At 42.6% G+C, this 14398-nt stretch overlaps 1 protein-coding gene across 7 annotated transcripts in view; it reads left to right on the top strand.

Annotated features, from left to right (window-relative positions):
* CTDSPL (CTD small phosphatase like) overlaps positions 1-14398 on the top strand; it is a 76225-nt gene that overhangs the window by 21022 nt on the left and 40805 nt on the right. The window contains exon 1 of one of the 7 annotated variants that reach the window (XM_021555276.3): positions 2008-2457. The exons of the other annotated variants lie outside the window; for them this stretch is intronic. Coding sequence (XP_021410951.1) covers positions 2415-2457 — 43 coding nt within the window. The 5' untranslated portion in view covers positions 2008-2414. Of the gene's footprint in view, positions 1-2007; positions 2458-14398 lie in introns of those variants that run through there. 7 annotated transcript variants of the gene reach the window in all.

Here is a 14398-nt window from a genome sequence, read left to right as displayed (position 1 = left end):
AGTGGTAATTGCTTGAGATGTGATGGGAACCCATTGATGTCCTTCTGAGTTGTCATTAGCCTGGAACATTCTGTTCCTTCTTTTTTTTTGCACTCCTTGAACTCTTCAGGACCTAATTTTTTAATGTTATAAACAGTTGAACATACAAAGTGATGTTCAGAAATAGTGTGTTTAAAAAAAAATCAGCCTGGGGCAACTACAAAATAATTTTTGTCTTTTCTTCTAAGGCTGTTTAATATTGATTAAAGTGTTGGTGGCCAGTTTAAATCCTACCTGTAAGGAAATGCATACGTGTTGTACAGACCTGTGTGTTTTACCAACGCATCATACTGTCCTCAAAAGTTCATTTAAAAACACTATGAAATTGCACAAAGGTTTGTTGGTTGTTGCTTTTAATCTTCTCACAGGCATTTAAGTTAAGAATTAATTTTTTAAAAAGCTTAAACAAGGAAAAATAGCATTAAAAAGAACACCCACCAAACCAAAATAGTTGGATTTGGTGTGGTGAAGGCGAGCCTTGGTCCAGTGACAGCTTCTTCAAAAGCAGCTGGGCAGAGCTGGTCCATGTTGGATCAGAGGGGAAGTTGTACCCTGTCAAGAGGTGCTTTTGTGGGGACCTGAGCTGAATTCCCAGATCACTTCTGTGTGCTACTCTGCCTCTCTGGCAGTTCTTAAACTCTGAAAAATACAGCCTAAAATTGTCTTGGTAGGAAAGTTAAATCCATCCCTTGAGAAATAATATGCCCCTCTCAGAATATGACTATCATATTTCATCTGGACATGAAGATTTGTTGCAGCCCTTAGGTTTTAAATATCTGTGCCCTGGTGAGCAAGGATCAGTGTGAGCTGTGTGCTGTGGCAGTTGTGCCTGGTAAAAGCTGTGAAAGGAGGGGATCAGAAAGATGCAGGGTCTGTCACAGGAGGGGATTTTCCCTTCACCTGTGACAGGGACACCTCTTCAGTCACAGCCTCACTTAATGCTTTGGGTTGGAAGGAACCTTAAAACCCATCCAGTTCCAGCTCTCCTGCCATGGCAGGGACACCTTTCACTGTCCCAGGTGCTCCAAGCCCCATCCAGCCTGGCCTTGGACACTCCCAGGGATCCAGGGGCAGCCACAGCTTCTCTGGAAACCTGTGCCAGGGCCTCCCCTGCCTCATAGGGAAGAATTTCTTCCCAGTATCCCATTTAACCCTGCCCTATGGCAGTGTAAAGCCATTCCCCCTTGTCCTGTCACTCCATCCCTTGTCCCAAGTCCCTCTCCAGCTCTCTTGGAGCCCCTTCAGGCACTGGAAGGGGATCTCAGGTCTCCCTGGAGCTTTCTCTTCTCCAGGTGAGCACTTCCAGCTCTCCCAGCCTGCTTCCATCTCTTGGAGCATCTTTTCTGCCTCTTCAGGACTCATTACAGCAGGTTCTTGCCCTTCTTATGCTGTGGCTGTTGTCTAAGCCACATGAGGACTTTGGAGATGCTGGAAGAGACTGTCCATGGTCTGTGTTCAGGCTCATGCACGTGCTGAAGGACACCAAGATGTGCTTGGTGTGGAGAGGAGCAGTGATGAGGATCCAGGGCATGTCAGTGACATCTGCATTTGCTGTTTGAAGACTGCTGCCCTATGCTTCGGGACATCATAGCAGTGTACCCTGATTCTATCCTTGCTCACCTTCAGGATTATGCCCTTATTGAGTGCTGGGGCACCCAGCAGTCCTGTGAAGGGTCTCTGTGACACACTAATTAATATTTGAGATTCATTTATGAGGCTATCAAGAAAGGAAGATTGAGATGAAATGTTAGAAATAACAAAACTGACAAATAAATGGTAGCACCAGAAAGCTGCAGCAGTGGACAAGTTTCATGAAAGCTTGTGTGTCCCAGCAGAACAGGCTGCAAGATGAGCACTGCTGGTGTCACTACAGCCACATTGCAGTGGAGTTTTCCTTGGAAAACCTTACAAACCGCACCTCACTCAAGTACCTGCCCTTGGTGGGTGAGAGTTTACATTTTGTTTGGGGCAGGGCAACCTTATGGAAATACCACTACTATGGTAGAATTGTGCCTAAGGGCAAAAAGGCCCAACGGAGCTGCTCTCTGCTGCAGCTTTTTAGATACTCAAGGCACTTAGCGTAAGCTTCTGCTAAAAGCTAAAAATCTGTATTCTAAATCTTTATTTCTATTTCACTTTGGGGCTTCATATATCTCAGTTTCTGCAGGGGTTTCAGTTCAATCCCTGTGCCTGGATTTCCCTCTGGGCCTGTGCCCTGAGGGGCTTGCATTCCAACAGGTGAGTGTTGCAGAGATTCCAACCACAAAGGGTGCTGGGAAAGTGATTTTTTTTTTTTTTTTGCAATAGACACTGGGGGAAGGAGTACAGCAGGGCAGGATGTCCAGCACATCCTTCTCATATTCCAGCAGGCTTTGATGCAGGAAGGGCAGCTGAGAGAGATCCCTAAAAGCATCACAGGTAAGGAGGCACCACAGGACAAAAGTGGGAGGTGGCTCAGAAAAGGTGGTTGAAATGGTGACATTTACCAGAGGTTCAGAGGGAGAATGAGCAAAAACATGAAAATCAGTGAGCTGCAGAGTGGCAAACCTCAGCAAGCTGTGCAAAGCTGGAGACATGACTCAGTTCCTTCAGATGCAAACCTGAAAGGAAAATTTGATTTAAGATGATATAGCAGTTTTAACAGTTTTTTTATTGTGGAGATGGGCACAGGCTGTGCCAGTTCAAATGAAGCACAGAAAATATAGTAGTTCACTAACTTGATAAGTTTTTCCAGTGCAAGAGGAAGGAAGGAAGCCTGCAAAAAATCTGCCCTAGTTTCCAATAGGGATGGTTTGAGCAAGAGTATTTTTGCTTCCCTGATATTTTTGGATGTTGTTTTTAATTTTTTCTTAATAACATTTTTATGTTCTCTGTCTTTTGCTTGCCAGAACATGCACCTGGCAATGGCTGTGGAGAAGGCAAAGTATAGTAGCAATGAAAAGAAGACAAAGGATTTGGTTTGGTGCTTAGCAGGAAAGGGAAGTCACTAACTTCTGACACTAAAATATTGTATTAGATTGGGGGGAGGGAAGCTTGTATCAGTCTTTGGCTATGACTTTAATTGGGAGCAGATGGTAAATTAAATCACTGGATGCCTAGTGGCTGGTGTGAAACTGTACAACTTCAGAACTGTGAGCTGTTACCTTTGACACCTTGGGAAGAGTAAATAAGCATCTAAAAAAACCCTGTAAGAACCAAAATAGTGCTTAGGCTGCCTTATTCATAATTTCCAATTTCAGTTTTCAGAAAGGAACACAGAAACTTGAGAAATACTGCAAAACACCAAGGAAGCCAATAATACCCAGCAGATTTTTCTTTTCAAAAATAAACCATGCCACAGAGACTGAACTTAATTCTGTAACATGGAAACAACATGGGGAGGAAAAAGGAGTCAATTGCCACGGGCTGAAAAGAAGCTTTTTAAGAATAAACCAGAAAAATGGTGGTCTGCATATAAGCTGCTATAAAATGGGTGCAGAAATGTTTGCTGATGTGTCAATAGCCCACAGCCTTAGAGGGATGTGGCAGGTGGGAGTGTCCAGGTCTGGTCACTCACTGGTGACCTGGCTGTGCAGTGGAGCAGACTCTGAATCTGCAGGTACTGAAATCTGAGCCATGCTGGGTGTTTCCACTAAAAATAGAAAGGGACTGGAGGAGCAAAACAAAAATCACGTGTTTTTCATATTACTTAATCAGATTATTTCAAGTTTTTGCGGAATAAATCTCTGCAAAAACTGAGAACAGCAATACAACTGGTAGCACTACTAGATGTTAGAAAATCCTGAAGTATTTGTAGTAGTCAGATCTGACACATAGCAGTAATTAAAAAAAAAAAAAGAGAGATCTATATCTGTTTACATATTCCAACGTGACAGCTGATTTGTAGGATTGGTGAAGTTGTCCTGCTGTACCCTGTTTTGGAAAGACTTCTCCTTCTCTGAGCTGCTGTGTAAAGCTTTGTCCTCTGGCTTTGGAGTTGAGAGCTTTCCAAGGAGCTGGGAGAAAGCAGAATAGAAAATCTGACCTGCAATAAAAGGCTGAACATATTGTGAATGTCTTCTTTTTATCCTGTGAAGGGCTATCCTGATTTTTTTTTTTTAATTTATTTACATATCTACCCCTGGTTTCTGTGGCTGCTGTGACCACAGCATTCCAGCAGTGAGTTTGCCAGCAGAAATCACAGCAGTGTGATGGTGGCACATAGGTTTCCATGTAGAGAAGGTGTGTTGGTGTGATGAACTGTGCACGTAGTTAATCCAGATATAGTCACTTCTTATCGTTTCTTCCCACCTCTTGTTGCTGTTCCATTATTAACCATTACATCTGTAGCTGAACACAAAATAAAGAGTGAGGGTTTAAAAGCATCAGGTTCATTCCTACCATAGGAAGCACCTTGAATCAGCACTTCAGACAACCTGGAATAAATCCCTTCAGCTGGTGCTTTAAGCAGTGCCTGTTCAGAAAATCCCTTTTCAGAAAGCACCTTTTCTTTTAGTCATCATATGAAATGTTTTTTGCAGAATACCTCCATTTTAAGGAGGGTGCTTTAAGGCACCCTTGATCTGTGGTGCTCTTTGCACATCCCCTGGTATTTCCAAGAGTAGCTGCTGTTCCTCAGCCAACCACAGGCATCAAAGAGGCATCAGCTCCTTTGGATGAGGCTCTTGATACAACAGCAAGCTGTACAATTTGCTGCTGTATATCTTAAATGCTGTAAAATTATTTAGTGTAAAGCCTGTAAAAGTTGTAGTGGAGTTGTGCTAATCCCAGTTGAAGGAAGGGTGAGTCTGGGATCCAGGCAATCCTGCCCTTCCAAAGTGCCATAGAGGCATTTAAGCAAATTGCAGATGTCTATGTGTGGTGTAGGAGTTTTACCCACAGTCAGTAATTGAGGAAGCACCAGAATAATTGGAAAGGATGACAGGAAGGCTTTTTTACTCTATTTTAGGCTATGAGGTTCAGGAAGAAGGAATTGAGGAAGCTACTGGGAGGGGACACACACACACAAATAACAAAACACTGTGTTTCAATATATGATATTTGCTTGTTTTTCCCCCCCTGGAACATAGTGGGGTGAGCCTGGCAATGTTGTAATGGCCAAGATACAGGAGAAGAAGGTCATTCACCCTTTAAGGTTGACAAGGAAACTGTTCTCAGGATGGAAGGGGGTGATGGTGCAGTCCAGAGGCTGGCTTAGAGCGAGCAGGCAGAGCAACTCAAAGGCTTTCAGAGAAAAAGAATTCAGAGTTGTAGATGACTCCTTCCTCATTTTGCTTCCTTGATCTGATGCTCTGAATTCCCAAACTGCTGTGGCCAAACTCATTCTTCTTTCAACCACTTCTTCTCCATCTTCCTCCCCATCTCCCACAAGTGCTGTTGCTGCTGCTTCCCCAACCCCACAGGAGTGAAGGTGCCTGCTGAGTAACACTGAAACCTGTGCATAAAGATCTTGGGACATTCTAGATTTTCTGGCTGTAGTAGTGTTGCAAAGTTTGTTTGTACCTTTTAGATTTGGGTTATCTGCTTTCTGTCTTGATGAATAATGTTCAGTGTGTTTGTTCAGCTGCAGGAATTTGTTAATCTTTCCGTCAGTTTTCTCCTAAGGGAAAAAAAGAAAAAAGAGAAATAATCTTACCGTGGAGAATTTTAGCAAAGATTGGATTGCAAGAGCTTTCTGTGCCTTTTTTTTTTTTTTTTTTTTTTTTTTGTGGAAGAGTACATTTGTAGTGGTAGCTGGAAGAGCAGAGAACTGAATGTGCAGGATTAAGTTTGAGGCCCCGGTTTCCTGTATAAGGGGAGAGGAGCTCACGAAGCCGAGGCAGCAGCCAAAAGGGAAAGGGTTATGGACAAACATGGGCTGTGTGGATCAGGGCACTGCTTGCCAGCTGCTCCTGGGGGGACTTCCTGCTCTGGGACACAGCAGGGACCTTTGGGAAAGTCACTGGCAGTGTAGAGATGACCACAGGAGCTGGATGAGGGAGATCCTCGTGGCTTTAACAGCTCGGGAGGAGTTTGTTTCTGAGTTTAGGTGCAAGAGCTCCTTATGGATTTTGTACTTAAGATTATGACAGAGAAGGAGAAAAGTGGAAGTTTGTGGGGGAAAAAAGTAACAAAGAAAATTTACACAGGTTTGTAGGAGTTTTTTCATGGACACTGCAAAACCAAGCAAGTTCACAGTGCTGATTCAAAGCCTTGCTTGGAATTCACTTCCTACTGAAAGCTGGGTTAGAAATGTGTTTGTGACAGGGTTTACAGCTCACTTCCACAATGTCTGGGAACAGATCAACAAACTGTGCTTGTAGACAATTCTCTGCAGAAGAGGCATGAGAGAGTCTCTGAATACCATGTCTTGCACCTTAAATCTGCTTTTTTGGGGGAATGTGAAAAGCCTCCTAGAAGTCCAACCCAGAGTGAAATCTTTGAATGCCAATCACTAATGATAATTTAAAAAATTTTGATCAGTTAGGTGAAGAAGAAAACTTTGTTTCCTACTGTTCTGCTGTAGTAATGAGCAGAGTATCCCAACTCATGTAGAACATGATTCCTTAAAGAGTAATTAGAAGTTATTTTGAAAGTGTTTTGGGAGGAGGTGATGGTTGGCTGAAATCTGTAGTTGCAGCCACACGGTCAAGTTAGTAACATTTCTTCCAGTCACCTTAATAAAAATAACTCTTGTGCCATTTCTTCCCTCCCATTTGACTCATCCTTCCTCCAGGCAATGCATGGAAATCCTAGAATCATTTAGGCTGGAACAAACCTTTTAAGACCATTTAATCCAGTCCTTAGTCCCGCTCTGTGCTGAGGCTGCACTGGTGGCCCAGCCCTAAACGATGAAAGCAGAGTTTCTGCTGGTTAAATTTGTCCTTTGTGCTGCAGACTGTAGCTTGTGTGCTCTTTCTCAGAGGACACCTTGTCCACTTCCTCAGTGTCATGAACTTGCTCTGGCTTCCTGGAGAAGATGCTTGAAGCCTCCAGGGAGCTCGGCCCCGGCGGTGCCGCCTCTTGATGCGCCAAGACGCGAACGCTTCAAAATACTTCTCCTTTCGCAGCACGAATGGACTCCTGCTTTCTGATCCCTGAAACAGCTGGGTTTGTGCTTATTTTTGTTTATTTTTGTACAAGCCTGAGAAGGGCTGGGAGCCCGAGGCTGTGGCAGAGCCCTCAGCCAGCAGAGTCAGGGCTCGAACAAGTGGCACGGGATCGATGCGGTCGCTGTTCTTAGAAGGACTCTCCTCTTCCTAGAAATGTTCATCCTTTCACCAGGCACTTGTTTCCCTCCCTCTCCTCCCTTACATCATGTTTGCAGCTGTTTTTTCTCATGGGTTTGGGTTTTATTTACATCTGCTGTTAGTAACGTGGACTGTAGATGCCTCCTTGAAATCAGGATCTTCCTCCGTGTAAAAAAAAACCGGGGTTTTGTGAATGGCTGGAAAAAAAATCTGTTCCACTTCAGATTGTAACACTGAGTTATGGAACAAAATGTCTTACACTCCTTATTGTAGATATGGTAAGGGATTATCTTTTTTAATGACAGTTACAAAGCTTTACAGAATTGTTTCAGAATTGGGCTGATAAATGGTGAAATATTTTGTTGCAGCTTAATTATGGAGAACAGGAGCTTATGATTTACCCTTACTTAAATATGTACATGAATCTTTTCAAAGTAATAGGGCAAATATAGTACTGTTTCTGGAGGCTTAAAAAGAAGATTTGTGCTCTAATATTAAATTTTTAATGTATTATTCATGAGGAGAGCCAAGCTGAAAGCTTTTTTTTTCTTCCCCTCGGTGGAAATGAGCTTGAAGAATACATTATCTGTATAGAAAAAAAAGAAAAAATGTAAAGGATTCTAGCTCTTGCTAATATTGGCGTGGTGCATGCAATTTCCAATGCTGGAATTTCCTCAGGGAAACAGAATTTGGTTGAAAATAAGCTGATACAATCATTGAATAATTCATACAACGTTACAGGAATTCAATTCCTAAAATAAGTAAGGGTAATTCCAGTTAGAATTTGCTTTTTAGAATGACGGAGTGATTGTTTATTGAAGTTGCTTTAAACTCCATGTCTAAGAATTATTGCCTCTGGTTTGGATACAGGGCTGGGCTGCATATTTCTGTTACTTGTGCCACTTTCAAGCTGGCTTTTGCAGATGTGTGTATGTGCACACCATGTATTCCTGCAGATCTGTCTGTACTTTTGGGTTATTAAGGCAGGAAAAATGTGTGTGAGCTTTGGAATTTGGAGAAACTATATAGCCTTATGTACTACATTTCATCTTTTCAATGTGGAATATTTTATATCCAATGCACACTGATGTTTGTAATTATATTTCCCGCTGTGCTATAACTATAAACAAAAAGTGTAAGCCAAGTGACATAATTTTTGGTGTTCTTTTTCCTCTGTACTTTCTCATTCCTAGATCATTCTTGGTTTAGTTGCCTGAGATGACTCCAGGAAATAAAAAAAAAAAAAAAAAAACAAGTTGCATGTTTAAACAGCTCTAGAGATATTTTTTTCCCATTGCTTTGCTCGAATCTTACATAACATTTAGTTTATGAATAAGAAAAATATCACTTATTAGTAATATCAAAACACCACAAGTATCTCTTATGGAAGGCCTAACTTAAATTGTAACTTAAATGCTAAGACCTCATCTAGCAGGATTTCCGAGATATGTTTAATGTAATTTCTAGACATTGGATAAAGCAGGTGTATTTGCTCTGTGTGATAAGGGAATAAAGTTAGGATGTTACAAACTAAATGCTCCTCTAGAACCTACTATTAAATTATATGAGCACCTGTCAATTTTTAATACGTATTCAACCCCAAAGTCCTACTTAAAGGCTGTCTGTGTGCCTTACCTAAGAATAAAACTGAAGCAGAAAATGTTCTGCAGTTGGTTTTTACACTGGGTTTAAAAAATGTTGAACAAGGAACTGTTGCACAAAGACTTGGGAGATGCTTGTCCAAAAAATGGAAATTTGGAGTGGAGCAGAAAAGTGGATCAGGGTTCTCTTTGGACTTGAACTGGTTTTCCTGGGTGGGGCTGACCTTATTCCCTGTGCTTTGCAGGACATTCATCCTATTAAGATGTACACTGCAGTGTTGTCTTTTTGCCACTTGATCCAGAGTTTAGGAAACCTTAATTCCATGTCCCCAGCTGTCATTTGGAGCAGTTAATACCTTCTGGCATTACTTGGAACTTTTGAATTGTCTTTCTTTTTGATGGGAGTGTCCAAAACTTGGGGTTGCAAGAGAAAATACCTGTTTGATACATACTTGGAGCCACATTCCTTCAATATGTGCTGTGAAACTTTCAGTGATGTAAAGTACACACTGATACAGGAGTACCATAAGCAAAAGAACAGGAGGATGGTGTCAGATTTATAGAAATTGCCACTTTTAAATGTTGACCCTGAATACAATGATCTTCGAGACTGAAGAGAAGATGCAAGGTCGTGGTGGGAAACTTAAAACCTGTGCCCAGAGAGCAGGTACAAACATCCCAGGAGTGTTGCAATTGCCTCGTGGTGGTGTCAGGTGGTGCTGGAAGCATGTTTTGGCAGGTGTTTGGAAACTCTGCTCATCCTTCATTAAAGGCTGGGCTGAAACAGCCTCCTCAGTGCTTGGGCTCAGCTGTAGGTGTGCACCAGCTGATTAAATAAGGCCTCTGAACAATTGAATTTCCTAAAATGAGAGAGGAAAAAAAAAACCCAAGTTTTGTGGATAATGTGTTTGCTCAAGTGCTCAGTGGCCAAGGCATTCTCTGCCTGAGAAAACTTTCCACTTTCACCTCTGGGTGAAAGGAGGAAGGAAGAGTGTTAAAAAGAAACCTGCTGTGAAAGCCTATCCAGAAGCTCTGCCCTGTTTGTGTAAGCTCTCTCCCTTGGGAATTGTGTTGTGGTCTTTCAGCTGGTACTCAAAATACTTGGAGCAAACAATCCTCCATTAAATGTTCTGCCATCAGAATTATCTGTATGGTGGTGTTTTTCTTGCAGCACCTCATGGAGAACTCACAGGGTTCCTCAGGAATCCTGGAAACACCACCTGAGAGGTGCAGGAAAATGTGCTGAGTGTCCAGAGCTCCCAGGTCAGCCTTGCTGAGGAACCTCACGTTAAGCCCTAGTCCTGTGTTTTGTTTTCCTTATTAACAATGTTTTCCATTTTGGATGTGCAGATCAGTAGTGTGGAGTGGTCAGGAAATAGTAGCACTGAGCACAGAAGCAGGAGGACTAAATGAAGGGGTTATTTTGCAGCATTTTTAGGATAAGCAAGTTTTGCTGGACTGTTCCTGGTCTTGGCCAGCTGCAGTGACTTACAGGAAGGACTGAAGCAGTGATGTGGGGGATGGTGATCTTTCCCTTAACTCTAAATATTTGCAATATAAACAGCTGAGCTGTTCATCAGGGGTTCCCAGGGGAGAGAAGAAAAACAATATTGGCATTTTTAGGGTGGGTTCTGGTGTAGACAAATGAGATGCATTGTGCCCTGCAAGTGCTTATCAGCTTGGCTTTGTGAGCTCTGCTGTGGTCAGCTGGGCTGGTGGCCGAGCTGCCTGGAGAGCGAGGAGAATATTCACAGAAACTACTTGGGAGCTATAATGATGTACTTAAAACAAGAAAACAAACCCATTTTTTTTCAGTGTCAAGACCCATTACTACCCAGAGACTTCCCCCCACCAGCTGGCTGTGTCTTGGCAGGAGGTTTTTGGCAGTGAGTGTCTCAAACACACTGGACCTTATTTTGGATTTTTTTGTAGGGCTGGAATTCTTTGCATGTGTGGGGACCCGTGGGAGGGTACTCTGGCCTTGATTTCTGCTCATGAGTACAGTTCTTCAGCAGAAAGGAGAATGTCCCTGCAGCACTGCAAGAGTTTTATCAAGAGTACAAATCTGGATGTTTGTTAGATTTTGGTCTGGGAAAATCCTGTTGGGTCATGGATTTCACAGAATCCCAGAATGGTTTGGGTTGGAAGGGACATTAAAGATCATCCAGTTCCACTCTCATGCCATGCAGGGATACTTTCCACTAGACCAGGTTTCTCCAAGCCCCATCCAACACTTCCAGGGCCTTGGGCACTTCAGGGATGGGGCATTCACTGCTTCCTTGAGCAACCTTTTCCAGTGTCTCCCTTGTCATGCTTTTCTGTGTCACCAGGAGAAATAAGATCTAAGACAGGTCCTAATGAAGCCAATAATGTAGCTATTTGTCCTCATTCTGGTTATGTAGGATTGGGAGAGGTGCCAGATATTTATCTTGCTTTGCAGCAGGCATGCCAGAGCATACAGAGGTTTCCTGCTGCAGCTCTGTAGAGCTTTGGGAGAGCAATTCAAATGCAGAATCTGTTTAGATTTGAGTAATTTCACTGAATGTGCTGGGGCTGGGCAGAAGGAGCCAAGTGGGCTCTGCCCAAACTGATAGCGCTCAGCCAGTAGCCAGAAAAAAACCTTTCAAATTGCTTGTGCCATGGTATGGTACAGAACATAATACTTACTGTTTGTGCCAAAAGGGATTTTTAAAGCTATCAGATTAAACAACACACCCAGCTGTGCAGGTGTGACTGTCTTAGGCACTGCTTTTCTCAGTGCAGCTTTGCTGCACACAGCTGGGGGAGTCCTGGAGGCACCCGGAGGGCTTTTGGTTAGAAATGGTTGGGTTTGTACCCGTTTGCCTCAGCCTGAGCTCCAGCCCACAGGGCAGGGGTTGCTGTGTGAACACCTGTGTGTGGGGTCAGTGCAGACACCTGGACTGCAGAGGGGCACGGGCTGGGGTGGTAGAGCAGCACGGGGAGCTGGAAGTAGCAGAAGAGGAGTGATGCTGGTGTCAGCGCTGGCTGGGCTCCCTTGGCTTGGAGCTTTACCTGCTGGGAGAGGAGGAGCAGCAAGAAATCATGGCTCTCTGAGTGCTTGGGTGTTTCTGTAAGTACAGACTTCATGTGAGCCAGCATTTATGGCTTCTCATGCCTGGGGTTTCCCCATCTGAGCTAAGTGCAGGAAACGTGCTGGATCCACCATCTGCTCAGGGCTCCTGCCTGAGCTCATGGGCTGCTTCTCTGCCCTGGGCCAAAGTGGGACCTCTGCTATGGACATCCTGCCTCCCTAGGAGATGAAATGGGCTTCCCTCACCTCTGAGAACAACAGGGCTGTAAGATCTCTCACCCCATCCCTTGATGGGTCCAAGGCCAGTTTGGACAGGGTTTGGAGCACCTGGGATAGTGGAAGGTGTCCCTTGTGGAACCAGCTGATCTTTAAGGCCCCTTCCAGCTCAAACCATTCTAGGCTTCTATGATGTGTTTAATGCAAATGGTGAAAATCTGGGTCTTCCATGCCAAGAAAGAAAAGGATGCAAAGCAGTGGGGATACTATTGCATCATTATGTACTAAATACAGAGCTCGCCCTTGCCTCTGCATCAGTGCTGGAGGAAAACAGCAGGGTTTTTTGCCAGATTGGGCAGAGACCAGCTGATCTGTAGTGTTCTGCATAAACAACTTGGGCAGGAATGTAGGCTAAGAGAGGCTGCTTGGACAAGATGCAGAATTACAATAATTTCTCTTGCCTCATGCCTGGATTCTCTCTTAAAATTAGCACAAAGGCAAATGCTGAAGAAGTAAGGGAAGAATTTCAGCCTTTTTAATGGGATCAGGTGCAATTTTTTTAGTTCCTTTTAGTCTACCTTTGATAAGGTGAATATGTGGCGTTTGTTTGGGGATAACAGGAGTGGGGTTTGTAGAATGACTCGACATAGTTAAAATTATCATCATTTTTGCTACAGTAAGCAGCAAAAAAATCACTTCACTGGTTTTGTTGGGGTTTTTTTCCTCTAATATCATTAAGGAAGCAGTTTATTTTTAAAGTTTCTAAACTTGTAGTCCTGAAGACACTGGTTATTTAATATCCTCAGTTAAACAGCACCCAGTTATTCATACTTTCTCATGCCTCCTCTGTGAAATAGCAAGTGGGCTGCTCTCAGTGCTACAGGATTGTTGGGAGTTGAAGCATGGGCATTAAATCTTGTGCATTCCTTTAGTACGAAGTTTAGGATATTTCAAATAGGTCAGAAGAGAGGCAGTTAAACGTGTCTGCAGCTGTTCCAACCTGCAGCTGAATTGTCAGCGTGGTGGAGGCATCTGTGTGTTTGTTTAAGACACTAAAGTGCTTTTTAAAAATTCCCCCCTCTTAATTTTTTTTTTTTAATCATTTTTCTTATTAGCTGAATTTCTCAACAGGCAGTGAACTGTGGCTTTGTTCTAGAAAGGAATTGCTGGAAGTTCATCAAGTTTCACTGCTTTTATTTTTTGTCAAAACTGTAGGCACTTTATCATACAAAACTTGCAGTTTCCTGTATCTTTTGTTTCATTCTTAATCTAGTTTTAGCTTTCTAAATATCATATTTCCAGGTGGGAATATGCTGCTTTTAATGGTCTGGGAATGCTGAATGGATAAAATACTCATGACTCCAAAGTGCAAGGTCAGAAGAGCTAGGGTTGAATATTTTCCAGCTAATTTCTTGAGAACAGTTGAAAACACAGTTAATATATTTAAAAAAAAAAAAAAATAAAAGGAGTTTGAAAAGTGAAGGAGACATGCAGCACCAGGGCAAGGCAAGATATTTTAGCAAATTATTAATGAGACTTTGCAATGTGCTTCTGTGTGGGGGATTTTTCCTTACTTCTTTACTTAGTGTGTAACAATAGATGCTCTGTTACAGCTTCAATTTTTTGTCAAGAGATACCTGGCAGAGCTGCTGCTCTGCAGATGACACTTCAATTGAACTGAAAACCCACAGTGGTTGATATTGTAATTACTTTAGATCTAAAATAGTTACAGAAGATATGTAGGTTTTACTGAAAACGTAAATTGATCAAAATCCTTTCCAGCTTAACTGGTGAGGGTGGATTCAACAGCTTGAAGAAGGAGGCAGCAAATAAAATTACATTTTTCTCTCTGTAATAGGCATTTGTATTACATATCTATAAATATTGTAATTATCTTTAAAAAGGAATTTATGAAGAGTAATCCAAGATAGGGTAAAATCTGCTCCCTGAAAGCTAAAGCTGGAGAAGAAATTACCTTGGCAACAATTTCTCCAAGTGAGAGTCTGTCCCAGCAGATACACTCCAGTGTAACCCAGACCTCTTCTTGAGAAATCCCTGCTACAAATAAGTTTATAATCAAAACCTGATGTTTTTATTTTGCTCCCAGAAGGGCTGGATTCAGGTAACCTGCTAAGTTATACTTGCTGTATGATGCCTGTAAATTGATTTTAAGGGCATTTTTAGTTGTTAGAAAACAGCTGTTACTTTAAGATTCTATTGATGACTGAATTCAGAGAAAGTTTCCAAGTGAGTAGGATTCT

This window comes from Lonchura striata, chromosome 1, assembly GCF_046129695.1.
Source record: "Lonchura striata isolate bLonStr1 chromosome 1, bLonStr1.mat, whole genome shotgun sequence".
Taxonomy (NCBI): Eukaryota; Metazoa; Chordata; class Aves; order Passeriformes; family Estrildidae; genus Lonchura; species Lonchura striata.
This window is presented reverse-complemented; position numbering and strand designations above follow the sequence as displayed.